The sequence below is a fragment of the Grus americana genome, chromosome 1, assembly GCF_028858705.1.
Source record: "Grus americana isolate bGruAme1 chromosome 1, bGruAme1.mat, whole genome shotgun sequence".
Classification (NCBI taxonomy): domain Eukaryota; kingdom Metazoa; phylum Chordata; class Aves; order Gruiformes; family Gruidae; genus Grus; species Grus americana.
The window spans coordinates 2,181,551-2,206,523 of NC_072852.1; the positions used below are offsets into that span (position 1 = coordinate 2,181,551).

At 48.0% G+C, this 24,973-nt stretch overlaps 1 protein-coding gene across 1 annotated transcript in view; it reads right to left on the reverse strand.

Annotated features, from left to right (window-relative positions):
• Positions 1-24,973, reverse strand: part of LOC129211670 (collagen alpha-1(VII) chain-like) — a 117,236-nt gene that overhangs the window by 36,886 nt on the left and 55,377 nt on the right. The window contains exons 40-65 of the mRNA XM_054839122.1: positions 23,831-23,902; positions 22,929-22,988; positions 22,043-22,078; positions 20,845-20,925; positions 19,918-19,953; positions 19,339-19,383; positions 18,986-19,057; positions 18,268-18,303; positions 18,115-18,150; positions 16,506-16,547; positions 16,189-16,242; positions 14,815-14,853; positions 14,596-14,631; positions 13,024-13,158; positions 12,307-12,381; positions 10,693-10,821; positions 10,302-10,418; positions 4,449-4,529; positions 4,287-4,337; positions 3,251-3,286; positions 3,086-3,130; positions 2,442-2,486; positions 1,784-1,819; positions 1,390-1,425; positions 777-836; positions 81-206 (exon numbers count right to left, since the gene is read on the reverse strand). Coding sequence (XP_054695097.1) covers positions 81-206; positions 777-836; positions 1,390-1,425; positions 1,784-1,819; positions 2,442-2,486; positions 3,086-3,130; positions 3,251-3,286; positions 4,287-4,337; positions 4,449-4,529; positions 10,302-10,418; positions 10,693-10,821; positions 12,307-12,381; positions 13,024-13,158; positions 14,596-14,631; positions 14,815-14,853; positions 16,189-16,242; positions 16,506-16,547; positions 18,115-18,150; positions 18,268-18,303; positions 18,986-19,057; positions 19,339-19,383; positions 19,918-19,953; positions 20,845-20,925; positions 22,043-22,078; positions 22,929-22,988; positions 23,831-23,902 — 1,617 coding nt within the window. The remainder of the gene's footprint in view (positions 1-80; positions 207-776; positions 837-1,389; positions 1,426-1,783; positions 1,820-2,441; positions 2,487-3,085; positions 3,131-3,250; positions 3,287-4,286; positions 4,338-4,448; positions 4,530-10,301; positions 10,419-10,692; positions 10,822-12,306; positions 12,382-13,023; positions 13,159-14,595; positions 14,632-14,814; positions 14,854-16,188; positions 16,243-16,505; positions 16,548-18,114; positions 18,151-18,267; positions 18,304-18,985; positions 19,058-19,338; positions 19,384-19,917; positions 19,954-20,844; positions 20,926-22,042; positions 22,079-22,928; positions 22,989-23,830; positions 23,903-24,973) is intronic.

A 24,973-nucleotide genomic window follows, 5' to 3' on the forward strand; every position in this document is an offset into this window, starting at 1 on the left:
AGTCTTGGTAGGACCATCATTGGTCTCACCTTGAGGTGGCTAACACAACACATGTAGTCCCCTTACTGCACACCACCTACCTTCTGTCCTGGCATCCCAGGCAGACCTGGAGCCCCTCTGTCCCCCTGTGACCCAGGGGTGCCGGCATTGCCGCGAATGCCCTGAATGCCCTGAGCTCCTGGAGGTCCTGGGGCCCCTGGCTCACCCTGTTGAGTGAATCACAAGGAATTTGGATCTTAGTTGGGATTAACCACCCCCATACACAAAGGTCCTCGAGAAAGCCTGGGGTGTCTCCTTGAATACACACAATGAGTACACAGAATTGGGACCACCCCCTCCAGCCCATGTCCTGAAGAGACATCCTACGGCTGCAAAAAGGGCTGTGCCATGGCTTTCTAAGTGAGGAGCCCTTAAGTGCAGACCTTCAGAGCTCTGTGGTGTATTCAAACCCTGCAAACCTGCAACAGCCCAAGGCATTGCAGAAACCACATGCTGAGATCACAATTCCCTGGATTTTTTTCACAGCCATATTTATCCTCTGGACCCCACCTGCTTTGAAATAGCCCTTTGGAGGACACAGAATGCTCCCTCTGTCCCATACCGATGTGATGGCGTCCCTTCTTTCCCAGACTGGGACTGCTTTTGGTGCTTTAATTTTATAGTCCCAGCCAGCTCTGTGCTCCACACCCAGTGGTAAAAAGATCAACAAGGACTACAAAGAGCAAGACCCAGAAAAAAACAAGTGATGTCCTATCTAGAAGAGAAGAAAGGCTTACCTTAAATCCAGGTGGCCCAGCCTGGCCAACAGGACCTCTGAACCCAATTCCTGGTTCTCCCTGTGAAAAGAAGAAGGTCAGGAAAAATCAAGATCACTCCTTCCCCTGTGGACCCATCAAAACGAAAGCTTGCTTCCTGCTGCTCCTTGGACACCCAGCTGAAGTCCCTCAGAGTTGACTCTACATTGAGGGTTTCTACAGAACCCTCACTGACCATCACATCTCCTCTAGATGGTCAGAAGTCTTATCTGACCTGGAGAGCTGCTGAGGACATTTAAACAGCTTTAGAAGAGAGGGAGTTGAGTTGCAGGACTATTACAGGAGATGGTGTCAGAGGACTCTGGGCAAAACTCCTATGTTCTGACATTACTTATTTATAAAGTGGGTGTCCTGTCTATGTGAGCCATCTGGAGTCTCTCCCTAGTCAACAGAAAGACGCTGGGTCCCCAGCGAGTAACTGGCCAAACTGAGCCAATATGTCAGGAGGCTACCTGGACACCTTCCCCTGAGATGGGGAGGTTAGGTATGGAAACAGGAGGAGGGACGCCAAGAGGCAAGCTCACAGAGTGTAAGAAAAGACACCCCTGACTGTGGTACCAACGTTGTTTTTTACCTTTTGACCATTTTCACCTCTGTCTCCTTTAGTGCCCTATGAAATAAAGAGAGAGTTACCAAGCCTGTGCAAGAGGTCATGTAAACTACCACCTCAAGTGCAACCCTGAGCAAGAGCAAAGGTTTCCAGTTGTGCTCATAGCCTACGGCACCATGGAGCAACTGGCTCCTCTGACTTCCACCTCTTTTCCCCAGAGGAGGTGGGCAGTGGCTGCGTGACCAGGGAAGAGCCAAATGCCCTAAGGCAGAGCCACACTGCTCCCAGGAAGGAGACGGAGTACTGGGTTGTCCCAGCAGATTTTGACTTCCCTATGGCAATCTCCAGTGCTGGATTTGGGCCACTTAGCTGGTCATGCTGTCTTGCTCCAGCTGCTGATACCAACTCCACAGCTCACCTTTTCTCCAGGTTCCCCCATCTCCCCAGGTTGCCCCTGCAAGACAAAAACCATCCAACTTCCAGCCACCTCCCCTCCCTTCCTCCCTCCCTTCTCATGCCTTTGTCCCCAGGATGCTGCACCACACAGGTGTTTAAACTGCAGCCCATGTAAAGTACCCCTTCCCCATTGGGCCATGCCTTTCAACAACAACCTTGCCTTGTCTGCTTTTCTCCTGAATATCTGGGGACCACCAACCCCAGATCTGCCATTTGGTCCCTATAAGCCTTTGCTGCCAAAATTCTTCATGAAATCGTGTTTTGTGTGGCCTTTCTTCCATCCCTGTCCTCGTGCCAGGACTGGCTTTTGCTTGCCTGTCACCTGGTTTAGTTCACTGATCCAGCAGAAAATGAACATCAGGAAAAAACCCCTGAATTTTTGCATTTACTCCTGAGCACATGGCAAATGCATGTTGACATCGCTGGAAGGGAGGGAACAGAAACACACAGCCACGTTCAGGGATAAAGGTGGGACTGTGGCAATCCCAATTCACATCAGTACAGTGTCCCATAGACCCTGAATGTCCTCTCCCCAGCTGCCTCTCCTCTTCCAGACCCTCTTAGCACAGAGAGCCTTCTCCTGGTCTCAGAGGCTCAGGCCAGAAAAACAGTATCACTACCTTTTCTCCTTTGTCTCCACGGACTCCTGGAGCTCCCATTTCTCCCTGGAAAACAACAGGCAACCCCTTCAATTGCAAACATGCATTGCTATGAGGAATTTTTCCTTCCCTCTTTGGATCAGATGGGTGCTGCCCTCATTCCTGCATCAGCTTTTGGCAAATATCTGTGGAGGAACCCCTCGTTTCCACCACTTGCATTCCCAGACCAGATTGGGGATGTGCCTGACCCCATCCCTTCTGCCCTGTGCAGTGGAAATGCAGAGAGAGAAAACATAAATTGCAGAGTAAGGTCCAGATATGAATGGTAAGCTGAGGGTCTCCATGCCCCAGGATGCTGCAGATGTTAAAGGATGCCATGAGTCGGAGGGAGACAGGAGAAGTCCACAGAGGACCAAACTATTGAGCATCCCCAAAACACAAAAACCTTATTTGGATCAGCTGTGAAAGGTTCAAGGCTGGAATCTCTGCTCATTGACAATGGCCAAAACTGTTGATTACGACCTGTTGAACCTACTGGCCTGGCCAATTTTCACCCTTCATTCCTTAGCCTCCAAATGAGACTGCTCTGGGAGATGGATCACTATCCTGGCTCCCCCCAGGTGCCACTGGGTAGGTGCACTGCAAGGTGAAACCAAAGCACTGACCTTTTGGCCATGGGAGGGTGGATCTGCTGGGCCAGTTTCCTTCTTCTAGAAGAAAAAAAATGCACATACAGAATGGGGCTGGGATGCAGCGTGATGGGAGAAGGGACCAGCTGCATCCTCACCGCATGCAGCTGTGATAAGAGGAAGACAACATGAATGCTGTACCTTAATTCTCCTCGGGTGATGAGGGCCTGGGTATGCCTTGAATTGAAAAAGAAAAGAGGAAAGTGTGAGAGTATTTGGAGAAACTTTTCACCCAGCCATAGAAAGGACATCTCTGAGGAGCGAGATGTTAGGAAGCCAGTGGGGAGGCTGGAGGCATCTCACACGGAAGCCGTGTATTACCAGGGATCACGAGAACCCCATTGAAGGCCTTCTGGTTGGATGTGGCGTGGCCTCCAGGCTCCTCGTGATCTGCTCCAGCCCAGGTGGGACATCTGAGAACTGGTGCTGCCCATTGCATATGGGCTGCCAGGGTCCGTGAACCAAGAAATGCCTCAGTACAGAGTTTTGGCAATAGCACAGATGTCCCACCTTAACCCTTTAAAGAAGGCTACGAGAAGAGGTATGTTTTCTCATGGTGTGGACGAGCTCAGCTCAGTGCTGCCATTCCTCTTGGGAATGCAGGGCAAGGGTCACTCACCTCTTTCAAAGATATTCGTTCAAACTTAGTGGAAATCTGTTGTTCAGAATTTTTCATCCTTAAGTCCTGGAAATAGGTCTTTCTCTCTTAAATTTTGTAAAAATCAACTCTTGGCACTTTCCCCTTCTGGCATATCGTGTTAAAGTCAGCAATGTAATTGTGCAGGTGTGTCAGAGACGTTTGTGTTTATAAACACACACACACATTTACATGCACATAGAAATATTGTCTATACTCTCAGGACACAAAACACTCTTCAATTATGCTGCTCTCCCCATGAACCAGGTTATTACATTCCCTCATTGATTAAGTTTGGTTTTCCTCACTTCTGTTTTCCGAGCATCACATGTCCCTTGCCGGATACAGGGAGAACAATCTGCTCTGCCAAGAAAAACAGCTTCTTCTGCAGCTGTTTCTTGCTTTATTTATTAACGTTTATCACTGACCTTTCACCCCACCTCTACATTTGCTGTGACCTTGCACAAGTGAGAAGAGGCAAGTGGGGTTCCCCTTGCGTCCATGTGTGTGAAGACACCCTTGTATGGTTTCTTCACTCACCGTGGATCCCGATGAGGATTTCCGAGCTCCTGGAGCACCGGGGGGATGAACCTGTGATGGAGCCAACAAGGAAGGGTCACTGCTTCCTCCTGGATCATGCTGGTGGCTCTGCTCTTGCACACAGGTCACACCAAAGCCGCCGTGGTGAAACAGGGTCTTTACCATGTGTGTCTCGTGCTTAGCAGATCTCCTGGCTCTAACGTGCCTTGGGAATGCAGAGCCATCATCTGAATTCACGTTTTCCTGTGGGAAGGAAAATAGCACCCTGCTGAGAACCTAATATTAAATAATAATAATAATAATAATCACTGTGCAATTAATTTACTGCTATTTCAAAGAAATAAAAAACACCTAAAATATTGCAGCTTTGAACTTTAACTGCCTCCCTGCACCAGCCATGCCAGAGTCACACACCTGCTATGCATTTAACGTACCCAGTCTATCTTGTTGGAAGAAGACAACTATTAATGCCTATTAATGTCTACATGTTAATCTGCCACTTGGTGATGTTTGCAATGTTCACAACTTTGGTCAATATATATTTAAAGCACACGCAGTAAAGCTTGTACAAATAGTTACTGGCCTGGTTTATACATTGTTTGTTCTTTTCCATATTAGCAACGGTAAATTATCTACTCGCTGTTGTAAAAATTACAATATTCCTAGCTGCTAGATATCTCAGTGTACAGCAATTATTCTCTGAACCACACAGTGGAAGCACTGGAGTGTAGCTTTGGTGAATATTTTGATAGGAAAGCAAAAAAAAAAAAAGGTGAATTTATTTATAATGAAAGAAAGCTGGGCACCCTCTTGTACCCAAACCCCAACCCAGAGACCTGCCAGGGGCACGTGAAGGAGAGGAGAAAATCAGGATGGGGTGCAGTTATTTAGCGCTATTCCCATTTTTTGTTTTGCAGCACAAAGACCCAAATGAATCTCATTTAATTTCACCTAGAAGTATGCGTTGAGACTTTTAGATAGTTGAAGTTAAGGGAAAGTAAATCCTAAATGAAGGATTTCCAAGAAATGCTGGTTAGTCCAGCCCTGGACATTATGCTGTCAAGTTTGCAGGGATGATAGTCCTGTTTTGCTGGATTTTAACTGGACAGATGATAGTTTCACCTGGTGGCTAATGAACCCAGGAAGTTTCTGACTCACCAAAATACGTAAGGAAAAAAAAAAATTATTTTGGTTCAATTAAAATTGAAATTCTTTACTGAAAGATGCCAAGGATGACAGAAGGAGGAATAAAAGAGAGGTCAGTGATGCGCTGGCACAGGTTGCTCAGGGGAGCTGTAAAGTGCCCATCTTGGGTGGTTTTTGTGGGACAAGCTAGAGAAACATCTCCCAGGCTTATGCAGAGGAGATCCGGGTGGGTCAGACGGCACCATCAGATGAGACCACGTGGACGTTCCCATCCATCCTGCGCTGGGTCACGGCTCATCTGCGTGCAGACCGGCTGTAAAATGTTGTTGCTCTTTTGCACGGGTCCACGTTCGATTTGCAGATGTGAGAATAGCATCGCAAGGCAGCGGCGAGGCAAGCCCGCAGGTTGCCAAGACCTCGTCGAGGTTTTGAAGGCGACCCCGTATGCATGCGATCTCATAAAGCTGCCATTTACTGGGGTGGTGGGAAATTGCAGGGGGTAATAACTCTCCTTCATTCTCCAATTCCTCCGCAATTTTATCAGTTTCCTGCTCTCAGATGCGAGCAATAAGGGACCTCAAAGAAAAGTCGAGAGGCTGCTGCTTTCTAAAGAAATGATTTACTGATGGCAGGTGGCAGTGTGAAAAAGAAAGGAAAAGAGAGAAGGGAGAAAAGGAGGAAAGGAACAGATAAAATTAGGACAGGAAAGAGAAAAATAGAAATAAAAGGTGGAGTAAAAAAAAAAATATTCCTGCAAAGAAAGCGATGCAGCAAAGACATACATAGAAAAGGCCAAGAAGATATCAGGTAGGAAAATTAAGCGACTGTGGGTTTATCCACATGGAGACAACCAGGGGCATTTATCTGAATTAACTCTGAAAATGAGTAAGCTTAACTGCAGGGAATTTGGGAGATGGAGGAGGCAGGAAATGGCCGGTATGGTCCTGTAATGCCAAAGAAGTGGCTCATCCAAGGAAAGAGTAACCGGCCACCGCTTCTCGCACGGGCACGTGTACCTGGGCTCATCCTGCCTCTTTATATCAGTTAATTTGCTTCCCCCATTAACTCCTGTCAGCCAGAAATTGCACCTCTGAGATGAAGCTCTTGGGCTATTAGAGGCTGCTTCTCTCCAGGGCCCCATGAACCTTTTAACAGGTAAAATTCGTGATTACAGCTGCTGCTGGCAGGAAAACAGCCAGCTCCATTTCGCTCCCTTCACATCGCCCTCCACTGAGTTCAGTTCGGTTGTGGGAGCCACCAGGGATGAGAGGATGCAGGAGCTGCAGGGAGAGAGGGGATGCTCCTGTTTCCCTGCCTTTGGACCACGCTTTTCCTTCCTCCTGAGGATAAAAGGGATTTTACACCAAATGCAGCTGAGGAAGACACCCTGGGATGCAAATCCCATTGTGCTGAGGAGGTTCAAAGTGCCCTAAAAAAATTGTGGCCGTTCCACTTTTACAAACGCCCCTACCAAAATGGGGATCATCGGACACGAGAGCAGGAAGGGTGATGTTATTAGCCCATCTTTCAAACAAATCTTCATTTGATGGGGAATCCTCTGGGCCGGGATTCAGAAAAAGGTGTCTGGCAACACCGGGTTGTAGGATTACATCTATAATTATTGCCAAACACCTAGGTGCAGCATCACTGTTGGATGGCACTGATCGTTGCCTTGTCCCATCTCCCTCCAGCCTGCTCCTGGGGTTAATCAGCTTGAGCTCTAATTTCCCATTTGAATTACAAGTCTTCAGTTTCCTCCCTGTGGCTCTCCTGCCTTTCACTGCAAGATTAAAGAGCCCTTTAACATTTGGTATCTCCTCCTTGCGAAAGATCTTCGATGCAGAAATCAAGTCATCTCAGGCACCCTGAGTTTGCCTAAAAAAATGTCCAGTCTTGGGTCTCTTGTGATAAATGAGCCTGCAAGCCACCTACAAATCAGTTTTATGGCTCTGCTCTGCACTTTCCATGGTGCTTTATAAAAAAGAGTGGCACCCTAAACAGGACATGGAGATCGCTTTTGGTCCTTGGGATGCAGGGATTAAATTAATTGCTGATGCCCCTGATGACTGAGGATAGTTAGTTCTTCTTTCTGCCCAAATGTCACATTTGGCATGGCCACACGGTCCCTTTTCCTTTCCAGTGCCACAGCCATGGTGTCTGGGCACATGGATGCACTTAGCTCCAAACAAATAGGGGTCACTCCCATTTCATTGAGGAAGACGTCTGTGGTGGGTCTGATTTATTAAATGACTCCACGCAGGGACATGTGTGAAGCCTTGAGGAGTCTGCTCACCAGGAGCATCCAGCATGACTAAATTCCACAGTTTCAAATGGCGCCACAGATTCAGGAATCATCATCATGGAATCATAGAATGGTTTGGGTTGAAAGGGACATTAAAGCCCATCTAGTTCCAACCCCCCTGCCAGGGGCAGGGACACCCTCCACTAGCCCAGGTTGCCCAAAGCCCCATCCAACCTGGCCTTGAACACTGCCAGGGAGCCAGGGGCAGCCACAGCTTCTCTGGGCAACCTGTGCCAGGGCCTCACCACCCTCACAGTAAAGAATTTCTTTCTAACATCTAATCTAAATCGACCCTCCTTCAGCTTGAACCCATTCCCCCTTGTCCTGTCACGACACTCCCTGATAAACAGTCCCTCCCCAGCTTTCCTGTAGGCCCCCTTCAGATACTGGTAAGCTGCAATTAGATCTCCCCCAGAATCTCCCAATTTCATGGTCTCCGGATGCAGGTCCATAGGGACTGAGCTCTACCTGCTTTCAAGAGCAGGACACCAAAAAGCTCCCACCTCAGCCAGCGTCGTGCAGCCCAATCCCACAAGAAATGAGGAGGTTTGGGCTCCATCCTCTGTGCTTCCAGGTCTGTCTCCAGCTTAACCATTCCCATCCAAGGGAAGTGATGCATCCAGGAGGGGAAATAAAGCTGATGGATGCTCATGGCACAGGCCACCGTCTCCAGAGTTGCAGTTTACACACATACACGCGTGTGTGCGTGTTTTTGTGTGTGTTTGTGCCGGGAGCCCTCTCGTGGCTGCTGCAATATCGTTTGTTCCAGCTTTGTGATTCAGCGTGGTGTTAATTTGCAGAGCCAGCCAGGAGACAGCTAAAGCGACGGGAGCAGAAGCGAGTGTTCGGCGGACTACCTGAACCACAGCAAGATTTCCTCCAACAGGGTCTCTCCACTTTAAGCTACCCCCTCACTGCTGATCCTAGAAATATCCCTGCTAACGCTGTTCCTAGCAGTAACTGTGCCTGTAACCTGCAAGCAAACATCCAAGGGATTTTTCAGTTCACTTTTTAAGGCTGTTGGTATCCTGTCTCTGAATATTTTCAAAAAGAGCATTCCCTCCATCGCACAGGAGCAAATCAATATGCAAAGGTGTTAAACCAGCACTGGATGCATGCATTTTTCCCTCTCTCCATCACTGGGGCTGGTGTCATTCAACGCGTGGTGTTGGGGTAGGGTGTCCCAGCTGGGCTGTGCACTTATGGTTACAATGATGTTCAAACCGGAGGTTGCTGGATTTGGTACACGGCAGTGGAGCATGGTTTGGGCTCTCAGAAGAAAACGCATGCCCAGAGGGGCAGATGGAAAAAAAAAAAAAAAAAAAAAGAGTGAAATGGGATGTTAGGGCTCAAACACACTGCAGCAACACCACCACTTATTGCTCACCAGCTGAGCTGTTATAACTGCTGCTACTAGCCTGGGTGCATCCTCCAACTTTGCTGAAAATGATATAATATGTCTTAGAGGGTATGTACACATGCGCTTGTAAAACAGTTCTAACTCCTGGCTATGGAAGAAACCTCTACTTTGCTACCATCCTTCAGCTGAAGTGCAGTAACAAACCACTTCAACTTGTTAAGACCTTGAAGGAAGAGGTAAGGTGAGCCGCCCTGCACGTTTCCTCTGGGACAGTCACCTTGGCTCAGCTGATCCACAAAGGCTTGTTAAATTAGGATTTGCTCTTGTTGGTAAGTCCTTAAAAAGGAGAAAGTCCCCAAATTCCTGCTTAGACCCTAAAATCCTCTTCTTTAAGGGAATCTGGCTCTGCACTCCAGAGCTGGGCTCAGGAAGATGTATACCAGGGTCTAAAAGACTAACACTGTGCAGGGAAACCTGCAGGTCTGTGGACTATTCTGAGACATCTGTGGAACGTAAGAAGGAAAAGGAAATTTCTTGTCAGAGGGCATATCAGAAATTCAGTCTGGGGTCTGCACTGTCCCTGGAGTATTACAAGTTTGATTTAAAAAAGCATTGAGAATCATCGACTGTTCAGTCAACTGAGCCCAAATAATAGGACGGATGCTGTGGCCAGATGGATTCAAATTAGAAAGAGACTGTCCTTCCCTGCCCCCCCCCCAAAAAAAAAAAAAAAGGTGGGTAATTAACCAACAAAACATTTGCCAAAGGCTCTGGGGGGTTCTCATTTCCCTGCCTGTATGCAAAGGACAAGTTTGGCCATCAGCCTCCTGCCCAGGTCCCATGTCTGAGCAGTGGTGTCCTCCAGGGATGAGGAGGAAGTTCCAGCTCAATATGAGGAAAAACTTCTTCACTCTGAGGGTGACCGAGCACTGGGACAGACTGCCCAGAGAGGTTGTGGAGTCTCCTCTGGAGATATTCAAAACCTGCCTGGATGTGATCCTGAGCAACATGATCTAGGTGATCCTACAGGGGGGTTGGACTAGATGGTCTCCAGAGGTCCCTTCCAACCCCTACCCTTCTGTGATTCTCTGGGGGGAACTGCCCCAGGACTAAGAGCACTGGGTGAGAGATGTGCATCCCAGTCCCTTCCAGTCTATCACTTATCTCCACACTGGCCTACTGTCCAGAATTGCTGGGGAAGACATACATGGCTGGTATCCTGCTGTGGTTGTCCTTCCACCATCTCCTCCAAGGACTCGAGAAGCTCCATGGACTGGTTTCCTTGCAGATCATCTTCTGGGTGTGGTGGAGGCACAACCAAGCTCTGCAGGAGGTGATGGATAAGCAACAACACAGTCTCATTAATTACTAGAGCAGAAGATGGAAAGCAAGACTTGTTTCCAAGCTCTGACACTGCTTCATGCAGAGATCCTTATCCTTTCTCTAACTTAGCTTTTCACTGCAGTAAAATAGAGGCAAAACTCACAGAATTGCAATGATTTGTCCAGTCAAGCTCTGAGAAATGTAATTCCTTTGCATCTATTAAATCAGCACAAATGGAAAAGTAATTAAAAGTCACTGAACAGGCATTTACATACACTGCTGAGAGAAGTGTTTGTCCCTCTTGAGTCTCGCTCCTTCCTTCTTTCCTCAGATGTTTTCTCGAAGGACTCAGAAGGGTTTCCTAGGGACTGGTACTCAGGTTCAGAACCACCAGCAGATGGACCCTGTGGAGACCAAAGAAAGTTACTGCTTTTTCTAAGTCAAGACATCATCCACAATACACTGCTTTATCACCACTGCCATTAATTCAATAGCATTCTCAGAGACAGCATGACAAGGCTGGAGAGCCAAGGTGCCAAGATCTCTCTTGCACCTTACTTGGGAAGTGCCAACAAGGATGGGCTGGGGCAGACTGCAAGGATCCTTGATGAGTTGGATGGCTGCTTTGACCCCTTCACTCCCAACTCTGGTTGAAGTCCAGCCTAGACAGACTGGCCTAGATGAGCAGAGACATCCCCAACCCTTTCTGCCTGATTGGGTTGGGCTCCCAAAGCCCAACAGAGACAGTTTTGGTGTTTCTGTACCCCAAATCCCAGCATTGCTGGCTCCAGGGTTGGTGGCACACATCCAGTTTGGGTCCTTTGATGCAAACACACCTGGTGGTGAGCACTTCCTCACCTCTCAAGCCCCTAAAATGCTATCATCCAGGTTGCAATGATCCAGAAAAGCAACATGTCTCACCTGAGATCACAGCAAGTGCCCGGAGCTGAGAGGGAATGAGCTTGTCTCACCCTGTCTAAGTGCCTGAGCAACTGGGTCATTGTTCAACCAACCACAGAGGAAGATGACATCATCAGGAGTTAGCTCCAAACACCCCCACAGCTCTCGTGCTCCAGTTAGAGACAACATTTCCTACTAGTGACCAACAAGAGTTTAGGGAGAGTGAATCACTTCTTGGCTGTCCTAAAAAGAGGACTAGAAAAGCCCCACCGCAGCTGCAGGCACTATTTCCTGGACTATCCCGTATCAGGACCCGACTAGTTCAGGCAAATTAAGATCCATGACTCCTCCAGCAGCTATGAGAGATGACCTGGATACAGCCCTCTGATGTTATTCCTGAAGGCATGCTGTACCACATTGGAACTTGGGTCCAGTGTGGAGATTAAGCCTTAACGTTGCTAATAAATTCCTAACTCCCACAACCGCAAGCTATCTGTTACTTGCAATTGCAAAGGACGCAGGTGACTAAATTATCTCTAGCAATTAGCCTGGTTACTCAAGCAAACAAGGGCTGTGGAGTCATGGCAGGGACTCCTCTCCTGGGCAATCTCAACTCAGTCTGGCAGCAGGATTGGATCCATCTCTGCTGGGGTAGGAGAGATGCACCTAGATTACAGCCTCCAAGTAAGAAGTTGCGGAGCGAGTTCAACAGATAACCAACACGGGGATGGCTTGAAACCAGCCCAACCCACGTTGTTTTTTGCTCAGAAGACAAGAAGGAGAGGAAGGGAGGAGGAGGATCAGCAGGAGGCATCACTAGAGCATGGACTAGGAGCTCACAGGCAGCCGATATGCATCAGATATGCAATCTCTCAATATTGTTGCTGCAGCAGACCAGATGGACAGGAGCACAGACCTACATCTGCTCCAGTGTTTATTTTCACCTTAGGGAGTCCTCCAGACTCTGGCAAACTAAACTGAGCCTCTACCTCCAAACTCCATGTTTCCTCTGTCACTTCGGTGCTGTCCAGGGCATCACGAGAAGTATCAAACACCAGTGAATCCTGCAACATCAAAAAAAGCGAGTCAGTGTGGCTGTGACAAACCTGAGCTCCCAGGAACCACACATGCAAAGAGCTGGCTCCTGATGGGTTATTTCTGCCTTCTGCCCCACCTCTCCAGCATGCTCTGTCCCACCCGGTGACCTTCCTGAGCCAGGATGGAGTGAGTAGTCAGCAATTCCCTGCTGGCCACCGCCAAGCCTTCCCTCCAAGCTAGTCCTGCTTCCCTGGGATCCCTCTTGCTTTTGAGGCTGCTCTTGTGATCATTTCTTGTTCTTTCAACTACTTTGCTCCCCTTGCACACCCACCACTCCAGCAACCTCCAGCCCTCAAAGGGCACGAAGAGGCTGATGGCTTTGGAGGATGGCTTTTAACTACCTCCATCAACAACAAAGGTTGACAGATTCCTTTATTTCCACTGAAAAAACAAGTGCTTTGCAATCCCATCACTTTAACCTGAAGATCCACGTTCCTGGTGTGAGCCATTAGCCTCTTCCAGCTTAACTGTTTCTTACAGTCTCTGCAAATCATCATAACTGACTTGATGACAAGGGTGACCCTGAAGCCTTCAATGATTCATTTGTATCTCTTTCATTTCCTTCAAGGTCTTTCTGCCCCCTGAGGATGATCGACGACAATACTCACGCCATGCTTAGTGGCATGCAGAGGTGCCTGCTTTCTCCTGGAGGTCTTGCTTTTCCTGGAGCCACCCAGCTGCTGCACCAGCCTATCCAGCCCATCCCGCAGGATTATGTTGGAGAGGTCCTTCAGCAGTGACAGCTGCAACCAGTGGGGACCATTAAGGCAGTATCTCAGTGCCACCCTCACGTTCCAGACACACGACAGTGCAAGTGCAGCCACCCCAAAACAACGACTGACACATTTCCAGTGGGGCTCACAGGGCACCTGGTGAAGTGATGTGCCCCGACAGTCAGCGCCTGATTTAAATATAAGTGTCTACAGTTTGGGCATCTAAGAACTGATTGATGGTGCCTACATGGTGGGTCTCCCCATTCTAAATAAAACCTCTACATTGACCAGATCAGTCAGTCCCTCACCTCCCTCGGTCACATCTCCAGAGCTTACAGAAAGGAGCTGAAGGTAACGGGCACAATTGTAAGTACTTGCCTGGTAGATACTAAAAGCTGAGGTTGAGGGAGGTTCTCCTCCCCCTCTACTCTGCCCTGGTGAGGCCACATCTGGAGTTCTGTGTCCAGTGCTGGGCTCCCCAGTTCAAGAGACAGGGAACTACTGGAGACAGTCCAGCCGAGGGCTATGAGGGTGATGAGGGGACTGGAGCATCTCTCATGTGAGGAAAGGCTGAGAGAGCTGAGGCTGGTTAGCCTGGAGAAGAGAAGACTGATAGGGGATCTGATCAATGCTTATCAATATCTAAAGGGTGGGTGTCAAGAGGATGGGGCCAGACTCTTCTCAGTGGTGCTCAGTGACAGGACAAGGGGCAATGGGCACAGACTGGAACACAGGAAGTTCCATCTCAGTATGAAAAAAAACTACTTTGAGGGTGACCGAGCACTGGAACAGGCTGCCCAGAGAGGTTGTGGAGTCGTCTTCTCCGGTGATATTCAAAACCCGCCTGGATGCAATCCTGTGCAACCTGCTCTGGGTGATCCTGCTTTATCAGGGAGGATGGACTAGATGATCTCCAGAGGTCCCTTCCAACCTCTACCTTTCTGTGATTCTGTGATTCTGAGCCTAATCACACTTCCTGAGCTTGATGGCAACCTTGAGAGTGGAGCGGGAGGCCACCAGTCTAACACTGCTGTATTGCACAGTGATTATTCACTATTATTTTTGATAAGAGCTAAGGAACAACCCAAATTGGACTTTGCACTAAACAGGACACACAGCATGGCCAAAGCACCCAGAGGGATGTGTGGGTCTCCTCTTGCTGGCTGTGCAGACCCAGTGCTGAAATACAAGCCAACCTACGTGGTAGCACCAAGCTCTGAATGGTCTCTCAATGTCACATGGGCCTCAAAGCCACCATCCACCCCATAACATAGCAGCAGGAAAGCTGTTCAAGAAGTATTTAATTATATATGGTAAGCTGTGAAAGGAAATGTAATAACCCTGCCTTCTTGTGAGTGCCAGTGCTGGACCTGGGGACCACACATCATCTACAGAAGGCTAGAGGGAATAGATGGAAAAGCTTAATTACCATGACCTTGTCAGAAGGAAGGTCAAAGCGTTACCTACCTTGATACCATTTGCTTCAAGAAGCCTCTCCAGATCCTGCAAGAGGAAAGAAGGGTCAGAACTTCTCCTCCTCCCTCCTCCCGCCCAGGAAGCTGGTCCTGCGGTTGGTTGATGGCTAAGCCTGGGGGCACACATGGGGTCCCCTCTGCTATCTCAACCCCAGACAGAGAGGGAGGTGTTTGCAACATTAATATGCTCTATAATTTTTATTTTATTTACCTTCATTTCCACTCCTTTGCCTGGTGGACCAGGTTCTCCCTTCAAATGAACAAGAGCAACTCATTATTTAAGTCATCATCCCAATGAGCAGCAAGAAGAGGAGCTCTGAGGAGGGGCAAGAGGCACCTATCTGGCCCTTACTCTGCTACTAGCCTGCTCAGTGACCCCAGACAAATCTCCATCGGCTCAGAGAGGAGGGCTGAATCCCACCCTGCTCAATGTGCTCCTTCGCTCCTCCGTTGGACAGAGCTGCTGGCTGCATTTCGTAGGGCAGGTCTGGACATGAGCATCATCAAAGTGGGGTTTCGACTAGAGCTTTGCACCATCCCCTTCTCCATTTCTTAGCAATGCACAATGTGTAAATAAGCAAAGGTTTTTGAGGCTCCCTCAATGCCACCAATGCTGTCACTGCTGTGACAGCTGTGCAGAGGTAGCATCAAGGAGGAGGATGGTCAAGGTGCCCCCATAGTTGGTGGTCCCTTCTGGAGGTGGTTGTGGTCCTGGTGGCCCTCCATACTGCCACATGCAGTCTGGGTCAAATATCTTCAGTGGGTTGGACTCCCAACAGCAAGTCCCATGGATGGGCTGTCTGTCTTTTCTTGCCCAGCATGGTGTGGCTCTCCAGGTGAGTGATTCTGGGCCACTGTGATGAAATGACGGATGAGTTGCAATGGCTTGAGAAGTCCAGTTGTGGGCAAGGAGCATCTGCTGAGGTGGGGGATGACCTGCCTCTCTGACGGGCTTCATTTCACTGAAATCTGGTTTCTGTATCGACAGATTCCGGTGGAATGAAGGGCGCCAGGAAGGCCCTGATGGCACTGCATCTCCATGCCAATGTGTGCCAGGGCGAAGGAGACACGTTGTGGGAGTGCACTAGCTGAACTGGGTACATCTGAGGCACAGCCCATGCATGTCACCTGGACGAGTCCTTGTCTTTGCAAAGACCTGGATCTTGTGCCAATCAGAAGATCTACCTGTACCCATTGATGCTGCCTTCTGCAGCACTTTCCTCTCCATTAAGTGAAGGAGTTGATCCCACCTCTAAAAATCTCTAGATGTGTGTTTTATCCTTCCCTCACTTTGTGACGTGCTCTTCAACTTGCAGGGGAAAAAGAAAGGAAGGAAACACCCCTGAACATTTTAGAAATGTATCCCATCTAGCTCCTGATATCTTCCTGCCTACATGTCGTGTAGCTGCTTAATCAAGTTGTAGGACTACAGCATCACTGTGACCACAAGTTTACGAGCCCAGCTCAGAAACTCTGCTTTGAAAACCCAGTCTTTTGGGGGTTATAAGACATCTGAGATGGGTGCTTATCACCCTTGGCCAGCCCAATGCAATAGCACCAATGCCACCATGTATTTGGGACATACCTTTGGGCCTGGAGGACCTCTTTCGCCTTTCAAGCCATCCTTTCCGCGATCCCCCTGTAAGCCAGCAGAAACATGTTATTTCTTCATGCCGTCTAAAATGCCCAGTGGAGATGCTGGTTTCATCATGCATTGTGGTATTTCTCATACACTGGCTCCGGACTAACAGCATCTTTTCCACATGGACCAACCAGACTTTTCTTGTAACTCTCTCATGCATTCAGTTAAAATTGGAGCAACTCTGCTCTTCACTTGAAACATGCTGCTTAAATAATCACATATTCAGCTTCAACACATCTCCAGCAAGGAGGAGATCTTACCTTGTTGCCTTTCAGGATGATGGTGTTCTCCAGAGAAGACATCTGCAAAAAAAATGGAAGAAACCTTGCTCACAAAGTGAACGATGATATCTTTGATACAAGTTCTAACCTCCATGTGTCTTTTATCCCTGTTAGTCCTTATCCATCTGCTTCCTCCCAAATCAGCCAGCAACATAAACCTGCTATGTTTAGACTCAAACCAACAGGGAGCCAGTACAGCATCTTTGCTCTCACAGGTAGGAGATTCAGGGTGGCTGTGATGTTGGTGTCAACATCTGCGTTTCCAATGAAGTCTCTCTCAAAGGAAACTGGGGTCACACAGACATCACTTCCCTGATGCTCAGGACATTGCTTGGGTCCTTCTCTGACATGGGCATTTAGTGGGATATTCGAGTAGCCAGTTGGGTAACTGCATGAGTGAGAACAAACCTTTTGAACCCTAAGACCACCTGGCTGGGTGATGGAGTGAGATGGTTAGGCATTAGCAGAGGAGGATCTTGCCATACCCTGGAGCAATAATGCTCTTTCCAGTTTTGAAGGGAACAGAGGGTGATTGATATCCCTGTGTCCTACTGCCAAACATACCAGAATCCAAGTAGTGCAGAACACATGAGAGACAAGTGAACAGGAGCACCAGTAGATAACGACATCTGAAAATGGGGCTGGAACCACAAGATGGGGTGGTTTTAAACAACATGTTGTGGTAGGGTTGGGAGCGGAGAGCTGCGATATATGGAGAGAAGCATCCATCACCAGAAGGCAATGACTCCTTGCTCCTGGCTTGTCCTGAGTTCCAAAGTCGGCAGAAACCACTGTTTTGTACAGGAATCATACTGCTCAAGGTGGCTGGCAGCATTTTGCCTGCTTTGAAGCAGCCTCTTACTCGGATCCTGCCAATGCCTTTATCTTCCCTAGGGATGGAAGATAAAGTCTAGCACAGCTCTCCCAAGAGGTTTTGGCTCCCAGTCCTAAGGCAGTGGTTCGGTTTTGCACTGGGATGACTTTACCTTCACTGAAGCCAATGGGGTGAAAAAAATGCCTCCTTGCACATTCATGTAATGAGACACTTTCCTGATCATCTAAATGACCTTTCAAAATCTCTTTCAACCTTATTTTTGATGAACCTGGGTTGATTTGCTTTCTCTTCATCTACCCCAACAATGTTAGGCCTCTTATCCAAAGGAAAACTCCATGCAAAGACACAGGAGAGTCCTGAGCGTGAGTCATCCCATCTGCCTAAGCACCTTTCCTAGAAGGCATCCATCTTGATAAAAGAAGGAGCCCAGATGCCTTGATTACACAACAGGTAGTGGTAAGAGGTATCAGATGGGTTCATAGCTAGCTTTTAGTCTCTTTTGTGTCACAGTCTTCTTGCATCATCAACAACAAGCCATTTGGGGTGGGATTCCTGCATATATCTGTAGAGGAGCTACCTACCCTGCTTTGCACCTTTGACAAGGCTAGGAGGGAAATCCACTCTATAACATGCACTGTTGCAAGCAGTAAGTTCTGGCAACATGTCCTCCACGGTACCCAGAATTCATGATAAATCTCAACATACCCCTTCCCCCCAAAAATGTGTAAGACAACAGAACTGGGCATTACTCACAATGCTTCCAGGAGTCCCAGGCAGCCCAGGCTCACCCTATGAAGATACAACACCACCATAGCCCCACCCCCAAAAAAATAGTGAGTGGTGCAATTCAACATTTTAGTCCCCAGACTCTCATGCAAGGTTATAAATGGGAATGTGCAAACCTACAGATTCGCCCTTGTCTCCCTTCTCTCCAGTGATTCCCTAGGAGGTGGAGAGAGAGGCAGGATGAGAACAAGCCATGGTAGGGGAGGGGGTCTCAGCAGTCTCCCCTCTTCTTGCCAGCTCAGCATCTGACAGACTAACAAGCCCGCCTTCAAGCAGCTGTGCTAATGAAATCTGGACCTCAACATCTCTCCTGTGGAGGAGTTCTCTGATATTTAATAAGGGGTGAGTTTATTAGCCTCTTCCTCAGTGGGTAGGCTCATTAGGGACTTTCCCCTAGTCAGCTGCTCAGTTTCACAAAGTTTGTAGAAACACCATGTCTTTGAGACCTCTGACAAAGTAGCTGATCTTAGCCAGTGTTTTCCAAAGCTATTAGAGGGAGATCAGACAGAGTGCATCATTTCCCTTCCTCACCAGACTGAGACAGTGTTAAGCATTTCGTTTCCAGCAGCGTGGATCTGGGGAAGTTTTTGCACACTCAGAAACCCCCAGTGCACAGTCCTGCTAATCCTGATCTTTAGCTAATCAAACGAGAAGGGAGAAACAGACCCCATCCTTCCTTTGAAGAGGAGAACCCCTCCCCAGGAAAGAGGGAGGGAGCTTTCTATGCCTCGCAGACTGTAAGGCAGAGAAAAAAATACAGTTGTTTCTTTGGTTGGCATTGCACTATCCCAAGTCCTCCCTCTCTCAAGGGAAGGAATCACTTTAGGGATTGCCTTACATCCTTTCCAGGCTGTCCTGTATCGCCTTTTAGCCCCTGCTCTCCAGGTCGTCCTGGGAGTCCAGGCGGACCCTGCAAGAAAGGATTCGGAGAAGCAATCAGAAATGTTTGTTGAGCACATCCAGCAGCTCAAAAAAGTAAAACAAACAAGAAAAATCCTGCCCCTCTGTGATTTATCAGTCAGGAAAGAAATATTTACACATGGACATTTCTAAGTGGGGACTCTCGTTGGGCTGGAGAAGTAAGCCCTCCCCTTCTGCACAGACCAGGGGTGCCTGGGCAGCAGCAGAACAGCCTCCCCTGATGTCCCACCACTCACCTGGGCAGAAAATTGTAGTAATGACAATTATTACCCTGATTCCTCTCTCTCCTGGTTCTCCAGGGACACCAGCTTCTCCCTAAAAGAGAGGAGTAGGAGCTTCTAAAAGCTTTTTTGGCCTTTCTCTTTCAGGCTTTAGCTTTGGAAGGTGAAACCAAAAGCTAAAATAAGAGAAAGAAAAGCCAAGGGCGAGATGAAGAGGATTCTTCATAGTCTTGTCTAACCTAAGGACAAGTAAACAAGAAATAAAATGAGCAGGGGTCAGCTTCAAAACAAATCAAAGGGCATTGTTTTCCAGCTGCTGCTTAACTAACCTGTGCGATGCCTTGCCCGGCGGGTTTGACGGCGTTAAAGGTTTATGTGGGGTGGCTAAATTCATGGAAGCAAAATCTACCAAGAGCTATCAAACCCGTGAGATGTCACCTCTCACACAGGACATCCTGCTTTTGCATTGTTCCCAGGACCTCCAGGGCAGTTGGTCACTCTTGGAGGTGAGATGTTGGGATGGATAGACCTTCTCCTATGCTGCTGTACCCCGAGCTCCAGCTGTGAAGGAGCCTGCTGCGTTTGATACCTATGTAACTTTGGAGGGTGTGGGGTCCCCGTTGATTACCTTGGTCCCAAAGGTGCCTTTCTTCCCTGGTTCTCCCTACAAGACAATACAAAAGTGCTAGGTTACATTACTTCCTGTGACGAAGTTTTTTACCCTGATTTCTTACTCAGGTTGAGAGCTTTTATTCTGAAGTCAACAGTGACTCTGAAGTCAGGGGTGTTGGGCCGCAGTGTCTCAGGATCAGAAACACAGCTGCTTCTTTTTTTCCCAAGCCTTCCCTTGGTGATCCTATTTAACTTGATGTTCAGGGATCAACTCAGCCCTTTGAACTGAAGGAAGGTTTTCACTGACTGTGGTTAGGAGAGGCTTTCCTGAAGCTAGTTATGATGCTTTTCTGAGGGGCCACCTTGTTTGATTGTAAGAGGGAATTATTATGCCCTAAAAACAAAAGCAAGCCCTTCAGGGATGGTGTGGCTGCACACCATGCTAGTTCTCTGCATGTCAGACAGATGTGACTCAATGATGAAAGAATATGATGTTGAATAACACCTAAGAAATGCCGTACTCAGGCAGTGTAACACAAACACCATGGTGCCATGCACTTGTTCCACCTGAACCAAGGGTGAAGAGTACTGGCCTGAAACATAGCCCAAAGCACGCCTTCATGACAATCTGCGAAGGATCTACCTCCTCGTTTGCAATGAAAGAGCGGACAGAGCAAATGACAAGTTAGATCCCTTGATGAGCAAACCATCATGCCTAATTAAAGGTAGTTGGTCCAGTCTCATTTGTTGACCACTGTTGTGCTGAGACCTCTCTCATCACCAGCTAGGCTTGTATAACATGCATGTTTCTGACTGCTTCCATCTTGTCTCTTGTTCCTACTTGACACTGCAAGAGCACACCCTTGAGTTGTTAGCTTGGTACAGAGTGGCGTACCACAGGGTTCAGCATGAGCATCTGACCGGATTGTTAGCTTCTACTTACATCTTTACCTCTTAGTCCGGTCTCGCCTGGTTTCCCAGGTAATCCTGGTTCACCTTTCTCTCCCTTCAGACCTATATCCCCCTAAAGAAAACAAGACTGTTGTTACATTCCTCTTCTGCATTTCATAGTGCTCGCGTTTTACACATTGCGGGGCATATTCAGACACCATGCCAGGCCCCACGGCCATGCAATTGCTTCCACACTCCTGTCTGAAGCTTGGGCTCAGAGCATCTACCCTGCACTAGGAAGGGCTGCATTTATAGTATTTGCTTAGCGGGCTAGGCTGGAAAGCATCCATCTCCAACACAGTCCATCCAGACTCCGCAATCAGCCTTGGCAGATACTGCAGGACAGACTCTTCTGAGGTTGCCCACCTCTGGGAAGCTTTGCAGCTCAAATGAGGTGGCTCATTAGCGCAGACCCAGGAGGTGGGTCCAGTCTTGAAAGCGTGTTGTGGACACAGGCTCAGTTCCCCCTCCGTGTTTTAACTTCTATTCCCATGCAAAATCATTTGAGGTCTCATGGATGGGTACTTACACATCTGCTCTGCTTCATGTTTGTACAACAGAGACCTTCCTCATCACTCAACCACGTCATCATGCCTTCTCCCAACCCAAAATACCCCTGGCTGCCTTCTCCGCTTTGCAACTGCATTAATACATCTTGTTAACACATCCTGTCTTGGATGCATCTCATTTATCTCTTTTGACATCCAATTTCTCCATGCCCATGAAGCTGATCCAGCCTAAATATTCCGTTCACTGGGCTACGTGTCATGCTGTAACATTTCCCAAATCCATACGCTCATTCAGCCAAGCCTGGGGAGCAATGCTGTTTGAGAAATGTACATGGCGAGACAGATTCACTGAACAAACACCACATTTGGGATGTTTTCCAGACCTCTCTTGACCAGGTTTGAACCTTTGCTAGGAGGAATCCTACAAGCCAGGATTTGAATTTTTTTTAAAAGTCTCATTAAAGATGCAAGAGCATCTTTTCATTGGGTTTCTATGCAGGGTTGTGTGTCACATGGAGACTCCAGCAAAACAGAATTTGTTCAGACCTTTCAGCTTTTGAACGCTCCCCATGTTTTGACACTAGCCCCATGGCAAACACCACTGACTCAAGATGTTTCGAGGGACACAGACATCAGTCATGAGATAACGCTTTATGCGTTGCAATCCCTGCATAGACTCACCTTCTGACCTGGTTTGCCAGATAAACCCACATTTCCCTGCAGAAATACAGACCGTTAGTCATATAGCAAGAATGATACAGGTAGAATAATTTCAAGTGAGGGTCCTCTGTTGTATCTAAAGGGTGTAAACCTCAGACTCAGCGCTGCAAAGCTGCTCTTTGATTGCAGGTATTAGCAGCTGAAACAGCGTAGTAAAATGCAGAGAAGGGGAACACAAATGGTGTCCTAAGAGGAGCAGGGCTGCTGTAAACACACACAGTCTAGATGCATCTGTCTTCCCCGCTTTTGAAGCCATTAATACTTTGGTGACTAGCTTTGACAGAGGGGTGGAGACCTCAAAAATGTAGGTTTTTTTTGAAAGTTTTTGCTGGTTTAAAATGAAAAGGACTATTAATATCCCTGTAGAAGGGAACACAAAGGCATTAACCCAACCCGTACTAGACATCAGTGAACTCATGTGGGAGCCACCAGAAGCTCGCACCTTCTTAGACACAAAGATCAGGAAGATAAAGGTCAAGTTCACTTTCAGGACACAAAACCATTGGAAATGGAGCTTCCTTGGCTTTGCAGTTTGCAGAATTACCAGCTGAGCATTGACTGTCTGTGCTTTCTTTCTGTGATACTCTCTCTGCATTTTGGAGGAGCCCTCCTCCTTTGCACCTGACTATGGAAGACAGCGCTAACTACCCCATCACACAAGACCACCACGGGATCACCCACCACAGAGTGACAGCCCAGCTCCTTGTCACCACCCCAGTATTAATCTCCTCAGGGGTGAAGGACCGCGAATTCACATGCATGGAGGCGACAGAGATTTTATCTCTGAACCTCCTGATTTGCCTCCTTAGTCCTGCCCTTTCCACATCGTGCATATTGCCCCACTCACCCGATCGCCTGGGTCTCCCTTTAGCCCAGGTTGACCAGGAATGCCGAAACCTGGACTTCCCTGCAAAAATCAATGATGATGTGTGTCTCAGTGTAATGCTTGGGGAGCTTTTCTTCTCTGCAACTCTGTGTATGACAGAGACACAGCTAGGGCTAAACCCTGTGCTGGTACTACCTCCCAGTTTGTCCTTATGGCTGCCACATGGTCCCTCTCCCCTCCTAACAACACTCCTTGCCACCTCTGAGAGATGTTACTGCGGAGAGACAACTTTCACTAGAATGTTATTTGGGGAACCTAGGATGTGCCTCAGTTTCCCCATCCCAGTCTTGGAGATCTTGGCTGCAATTCTTCCACTGCCATGCACCAGCTGTGGTGGCATGCTCACATGGTGACCTTGCTCCACTTATTATCTCACTCTTGGGAACATGTCCTATGCCATGCTCACTGTTAGCAGTCTTCACTCCACCACCACTTTCTACCCCCCTCAAGGGTCAACCTGCTTCCTGTTCTCACTACAACTGCTGGGAGTTAGCTGTCAATGCTGTGTTTGATGCTAAGCAAGAGGCAGATACAGTGTCTTCCCAAAACAGCTTCCCAGCTCAGGACATAAACTTCCACACTTGAAGCTAGCAGGAAAGGACAGAGCAGATCCTAGGCATTTTCATCAACCATGGGCAGCCACGTGAGCTGAGCATCAGTAACTGTCTCTCCCTGACTTCCTTTCAAGGAGCTTTTGACTTCTTCATGTGACAAGTCCCCCCCTTGGCTTTCCGCACATGGGTGCTCCTTGTTAGCATGACGGGATGGAATGCTCTCATCTGCCTCAGAGCTTCCTTTGTGGACACAAACAAAATAAACTCTTCTACCCATAAAGGAGGCACCAAAAAAAGCAAGTGTATTACCTTCTCTCCTTTGTCTCCTTGTATTCCTTTGTCTCCTTGTGGTCCCAGGGCCCCTGTTGGTCCAATATCTCCCTGTGAACAAAAGACATCCCCAAAGCTAATAATATCATGCAGGAGGCCAAGCCCCGTTCATGTGGCTCTGAAAAGCTGCGTTTTGCACTTCTAATACACTGAAAACCATTCCCTTGCCAAATCCATCCCTCCCTCCCTCCATCCATCTTTGGGTTTATACTGAAGCTTTCTCTGTGGTACCTGGGCTTCTGCCATACAAACCCCATCACAGTAGTGACACCCTCTCCAGCCTTGCAAATACTATACTGTAAAGCACCATGCGTGCATTTGTAATGGTATAAGGATAAAATTCAGGTCCTGGGCCACTACCTAAATGCATCCAGCCTAAAAGCAGAGAGACATTTTTGCTAACTGATGTTAAGCAGTCTGGACAATAAGACCAATGAAGGGAGGTGGCTCCAACATCCAAGCCCAGTGAAAAGGATGAAACTCATTGTCTCTGAGGGGTGAGGGAGATGTGAAGGGGTATTTCATGAATGTCAGCCATTAAAAAGCCAAAAGGAGTTAGTCCTCACATGGATAAGGGAGATCTTTTATTTCTTTGCAGGTTGGCAATGAGCTATCAAGAATTAAAAAAAAAAAAAAAAGATATTCCAGGCCACATTCCACGCCGAGGCAACTGCAAAAGTGAATTGTATCTGCTGTGCTATAAAGCAGAGGTACAACATGGACAACATAGTCAGGGAACAGCTCTGTCTCAGAGATCTCCTTGGTTTCAGAAATTCAATTTCCTCCAGTCATGGGGAGACCAAATGCTGGGGCGAGGGTCTAAAGACATGGGGAAATCTCCATCCGTGGAGATGCTCAGCACACAGGGTCCTGAGCAACCTGACCCAGCTTTGAAGCTGGCTCTGTTTCGAGCAGGAGGTGGGACTAGAGACCTCCAGAAGTCCCTTCCAGCCTCAGCGGTGCTTTGATTTTATGTCAATACCTCCCTTGGCTGGAAAGTAACTTCTGTGAGTGGGCTGGATCTGCACTTCAGTGGTCTCTCCCTTCTAAAACTAGCACATGGAAATCCCAAATTTCCCCACAGACTAGGGCTGGAAAGAGAATGACAGGTACAAAATGTTA